This window comes from Choloepus didactylus, chromosome 6 (genome assembly GCF_015220235.1).
Source record: "Choloepus didactylus isolate mChoDid1 chromosome 6, mChoDid1.pri, whole genome shotgun sequence".
NCBI lineage: Eukaryota > Metazoa > Chordata > Mammalia > Pilosa > Megalonychidae > Choloepus > Choloepus didactylus.
Window position 1 is genome coordinate 60,319,665 of NC_051312.1, and position 6,000 is coordinate 60,325,664.

Genomic DNA, 6,000 nt, shown 5'->3' on the forward strand with positions numbered 1-6,000 from the left:
CCCTTTTTGGACTATAAATTTCCAATGCCCCCCTTCCCTCCAAACACCTACTTTTACTTGGTGTTGCCCAATTTGCAAATTGTTATACTGTTAATAAAGCTCTCTTCTTTCTACTTGCAGTAGCAATTCTTTTGACAATTCTCTTCTCCCTCCCCACAACCAGCAAGTGAAGGGACTACCCTGGCTTAAAGATAACTGTACTGCTCTTGTTAAGAAAATACCCAATAAAAACAGAACAAGAGAAAAGAAATCAATTAGGCTTCCGGATATAGTTTGCTTCCTTCTCTTTAATTGGTCCCCTTCAGGAGTAAAACGCCTCATGCCAGTAGCAGATGTTACAAAGGCTAGCACTTTGCACACTGCCCAGGGAATCAGGAAACCTATTAATAAGGCAGCATTTACATGGCCTCTCCTGAACCTTATGTGGTGTTACAGTATTGGTTCCATAAAAAACTTTCTTTTTTTTATTTTACTGTTTCTGCTTCTTGTCCAAGCATGGAGCTCCTGCCCTTTCCAATGAAACTCTATTAACATTTTCTACTTTGGACATAACTGTTCTACAAATGGCTAGAGCTGGGAATTGGAATTAAGTAGGATAAAAGGGAAGAAAAAAATTAGACCTGGAAGGCAGCAATGTCATTGTTGCAGAGACTCTAGAGGCTTGGCTCTGGGATTCAAAACCTCTGCCCTGATCTCCCAGGACACCCGCTGCTGTAGCTGCTGGCCACTCGTCATCCTAGCCCAGGAGTGCTCAGATACAAAGCCCACTAGGGCCAACTTCAGGGTCCCAGGTCTAAGCTCCCAAGCAAATCCTCCTGGGTCTGGCTCACTTCAAATCTAATCTGCCTCACTGTCCATGGTGGGCAGCTGTTTTCTGCTGGTCCATGCAGAGTAAAATGACACTGGAGTGATGCTCCAAGATCTCATTTAACAGCAAGATCTCACAACCACTTGATCAGATTTGGGTCCCTAAGCTTCTGCAAAGGTTCTTAATATCCCAAAAGAAGTTTCCTTGAAGAATATGCTTTATACTTGTTCCTAGTCGGCCAATATTTTACATTGTAGGTTGGGGGCTCAAGTTCACAGTTTCATTGTTCATTTCATAATTAATGAACAGCCTAGGAGGCACTTCAAAAAGAAAATCTCTCCTTTCCAGCAGATGGCAGCAAAAGCATCCACTTGGCACCTAGAGGCTTTGATGCTACAGAGACTCCCCTATCCCCTGCCCCAGAGACCAAACTGGAAAGCTTTGGGTGAAAAACTGTTGAGTTACACTTCCAAGCCCTTGGAGGAACTGCATGAACATAGTATATTATTACTGCTATTATTGTAGCCCTCAAAAAGTTCATTATTAGTGATGTACCTGGAAATTCCAGAATTATTTTTCACCCAGAAATAACAAGAACTAGAGAAATAGCACCTCCTATCTTGACTCCACATCACACCATAAAACAAGTTCTCTGAACGATGAGCAATTTAAGCAGCAGCATTTCCTTGTGAAATCTATCATTAGATCTTTTCATATGTAACTACTACTGCACTGCAGTCCTGCTTTAATTAAAATGTGCCTGATATCATCTATTCATTTCCATTAAAAGGCGATGATATCTGAGCAGCTCTCTAAATGAACCACATGTTTATTTCATCTCAAACTGTTAACAGCCCAGACAACAACTGTCACACTTGACAAATAAACTTTGCAAGTGGGTGCTTGCATCCTGATAAACTAATAGCCAGCCAACCTTTGCTATCTAAGCAAAAGATGGAGGTATGATGCTGAAACAGTGATTCCTGGGCCAAATCAAAGGGGTTGCCCCCAGAAAGCTTCTGATCATACTCCCTTAAGCTACAAGAAATTATACGTGAAAGAACTGACGTATAATTCCCCCATCTTTCTGACTCTTCTGATAATTTTTGTAAAAGAAATGGGCATTTAAGTAGTGCCAAGGGGTATAGAAAAACCAAGCCCTAAGCAATAGCCACAACCAATGGATCAGACCCTTTCACACTTCCCTGAAAATGCTGTTTCCTCTTCCTAGAATGCCCTTCCCACTTTGTCCACCTGGAAAACTCCCAACTCAGCCTTGAAGTCACAACTCTCAAATGACACCTCCTGAATAAAACCTTTCATGACCACCACCAACCCTCCAGAGAATTAACTCCCACCCTCCCTCCTCTGTATTTCCTTAATACTTCTACTCCCAACCACACACCCCCATCATGCTGTATAATAAACATGCTTTTCAGTTTCTATCTAGATTCTCAGCTAAACTGTAAGTTCCTGGGAGTCAAGGAACTTACCCTGGAGAAGTCATTTGCTCACTGCATAAGCAAGCCTAGCACCCAGTGAGACACTCAACTGTTTGTTGAATGAATGAATAAACACACGAATGAATCTTCCCTACAACAGCATTTTTATAAGATTTAAAGGAAATGAGGGGGGAGGGACAGAAGGTGTTCTTAAAGAGCTCCACAAACTATGAGCGCTAGAGACACAGTCACTGGGGGCACTTTTGGGGGCAGCTTTTCAAAGAAGTAATGAAAACAAAGGATTTGGGCATATGGGGTGGTTATCTGCACTTGGTGGTGCAAAATGACCGAAGGACTACCTCATACCCCGTTGAGTTTCTCCCTGTCTGCCTTCCTCTATAAAGTATCCACCAAATCCTCTGGGTCCAGGGCCAAGAGCCCATCCTCTCACCAGCCTCGCCTGTCCTGAGCTTCCTGGGAGCTTTTCTGAAATGGCGTTCTCGGTTTTAAAAGACTAACCCAACCCGATGGGCCCGAATTCAAGAAGCAACTATTCTAGGCTAGACTGAGCCATGAGGACTCCGCAGCCTGAGATGCTTGGATGGAGACAAGGAAGGGAAACGGGGCGTCTTTTGTCCCTCGGAGAAGTTCACACCCCAACGCTCCTCGATTAAGCAAAGGTAAATAAAGCCTTTGCCCACTCAATCCTGGGGAAATGGGAAGGGCCAGCCGGAAGCTCCTAGACGCCCAACTCTGGGATCCTCAGGCAGGCCACTTACCAAAGAAGGGCGCCAGGGGTGCGAGTGTAGGGAACTTATGAGCCAACCATGCCATGGCGCCCCTCCCCAGCCCTCTCCGGATAAACTTACTCCTCAGCCTGCGAAGGAGAGAATGCCTCTACAGAAAAGTAATGATGGTGGTAAAAGTGGAACAAAGAAACAGGGAAGGACCACACACCGATTATCGGGTGCAAAGTAGGCAGCGCGCACAGAGGATAACGCGGTCGGCGGATCCTATTTTTGCCAATTTCCATCTTCCGACCCCCAACCCCGCCGCCCCACCCCCGCATCTACCACCAGAGCTCGGGAGAAGGCGTCGGCGAGCCGGTCTACGAGTCCCAGACACTGGGGGGATGGAGGTGGAAGGGGAAGGAAGGATGTGAGCTTTTGAGTGCTCACAACTGCGCCTCGGGAGGCAGAACGAAGTGAGGACTGGAGATAATCGTGCCGGTTATACTTGCTCCCCTTCGCACCCCCACCCAAACCTGCTATTATGGCAAGGGAAAACTAGCTTGGAGCTTGAGAAAATCCATCCGAATTGTCTCCACTGCTCCAGTTCCCCGAACAAATTGTTCGCCCTTGAGGGCGGGAGTCGGGAGGGAGAGAATACTACTGGAGTTCCCCCGGGAAGAACCAGGACGGCAAAAGAAGAGCTTTTGGAATCCCGAGGTTCGCCAGCAGCCCTCTCCCAGCGCGGTGCCCGTCAGGGCCCCGGCCGCGCCCGCCTGCCAGAAGAGCTCAGTCTGAGGGTGCGACTCCCGGAGCTGCCCCTTCCCCGCCCTTCGGGGCACGGGGAGAACGGTTTCCACCGCACCTCTCAAATTCAGAGGTGGAGGATTCACAGACCTGCCCTGCTGCGGGTTTCGACTCCCAGAGCACGAGAAGCCGGTTAGTAGCAACAAGAGGATACGCCCGCTCGGCCGCGCCCCTCACTTCTGCATCCGCGGGGCCGCGTCACCCGCGTAGAGGACACTCACTGGGGACACCTTCCAGCCCCTGAGCCCCACTTCTCACCATTTCACCCTGAGCCCGGCTAAAAGATCCAAGGGAACGATCCACGCTGCACCGCCCTCCCCCGGAGCAGCGCGGAGCTCGGCTCCAGGTCTCCCAACGCCCATGTGGGCTCTGGGCAGGACGGCAGAGAGACAGGGCACCCCTGTCCTCTTTCCTCGTATCCCCCCAACCGCCCCAGCAGTGCTTACCTGTTCTGGCGGTGCACACACACAACCACACGAGTAAAATCACATCCATTGGCATCGCTCCCGAGGGTCCCAGCCAAGCGGGGCGCACGGAAGCCACGAGGAAACAAATGCGCCTGGATTCCGAGGCGCGCCGGGCTCGGAGCCGCCAAACTTGCTAGCGGGCGGCGGGGGAGGTGCCTCGGCAGAGCCGGGTGCTGCGCTCAGGGATCGCGCCCGGGAAGGCGGCCCTGGCCGCCCCGCCCCCAACCCGCTCCCTCCTCCGCGGGTGGCAGCGGCGCTGGGCACCGGCACCGGCCCCGGATCCCGCTGCGGCTGCGCTGGCCTCTGAGCTGGTGCAGGAGCACCGGGCTGGGCTACTCCCGCAGGTTGCGTTCGGCGGTGGGGGCCAATAGGGTTCGTCTCCCTCGCCCGCGGAGTTACAAGGACCCGGGCGGCAGGCTCAGCAGCCGCTACCGCCAGAAACACGGGAGCCGGAGTCCCGGGACCCGCGGTCGAAAGGGAGGAGCTAGAGGCGCACGGCGCCCCCTCGGCTTCACGCACTCCAGCTCGGCTGAATTGCCCTGGTCACTGTCGCCGTGTCTACCTCAGCGCCGCGGAGGAAGCTGCCGAAGTTACCACAGTTGATTCTGGCCGACTCGAGAAACCCCTCAACCCTTGCGGGTGTTTATTTGTTTGTTTGTTTCTTTTTTTTTTTTTCTTTTCCGGGGGAACCCAGACCAAGGCGGCGCCACCGAGCGCGCCCGGCTGTTCCTGGGAAAGTGATTACTCAGGATTCGCTCCGGCAACTAGATGCGGAGGGGCGGGTGCGCACCAAAGGGGAATGGTGACTGAGACCGGGCTGCCACCTGTGCCTTTTAACTGTCGCCTCTCTCCTAGTGGGCCCCCCAATTGGGTCCACGCTTTGGGGAGGTGCTAAGGGGGTGGAGGTGCAGAAAAAGGGTCGCCGAGCAGGAGCGAGCTACCGTTGAGTTTGGGGGACCCTATTTGCAAACCCTTCCGTTCTGCAGGGCAAATGCTGCCACATAGGGGAAATTCCTAATCATAATTTTAATTTGCTTGACTTTCTAGATGCTTTTGTCAAAAGTCCCCCTCTCTTTTCGCAGTCACATTTTGGCCCCTCCTGCAGTTCTTGCGCCCCCACCCCCACCAGTCTCTGGAAAGAAAAGCTGGGCTTTGTTCGTGGCCTGTGTTCAAGAAGAAGAGGGTTCCTCCTTCCTCGGTGTGACTGACCCCTCCTGGACCTGGGTCTTTCCTATGAAGAGCTCCGATTTGAAACCTCCTTCCCACTTCCTAGCTGCCTCACTTTCATCCAAAAATATTATTTATAACTGGGATGCAGAGTCATGAAATCAGAGATGACAGAACCTCTGATTTATACCAAGTGAGCCCAACATGATTTAAAGCTCCCCAGCTTGCTTACTCGCTCGCGCGCACTCACTCTCACTCCCCTCCCCATCTTGGTACCCACAAAAGGGATCCCAGAGAAGGAAAGGGCAACTTCTCCCAACAACTTTCTCTCATTTCCCAGGAACCAATTCCAATATTCCAGAGTCCTATTCGCAAGTATCTGCCCTTCTCACTTCTCACACCCCCCTCACACACACATACAAATACACACACACATGAGCACACACACACACTTCCCATATTCCTAATCCTACAGAATTTTGATGGGGGGCACAAAATTAGCATAGCTTCTTAAGAGAGAAGACTTTGCCTATATGCTCTCCTGGTCTCTGCCCTATTTTTCTGGATATTTCTGCAGGCAA

General features: G+C 51.2%; 1 protein-coding gene across 1 annotated transcript in view; it reads right to left on the reverse strand.

The window, feature by feature from the left end:
* NELL1 (neural EGFL like 1) overlaps positions 1 to 4,323 on the reverse strand; it is a 925,820-nt gene extending 921,497 nt beyond the window's left edge. Inside the window, 1 exon segment of the mRNA XM_037838459.1 lies at positions 4,232 to 4,323. Coding sequence (XP_037694387.1) covers positions 4,232 to 4,286 — 55 coding nt within the window. The 5' untranslated portion in view covers positions 4,287 to 4,323.
* Between the last annotated feature and the right edge of the window lie 1,677 nt (positions 4,324 to 6,000).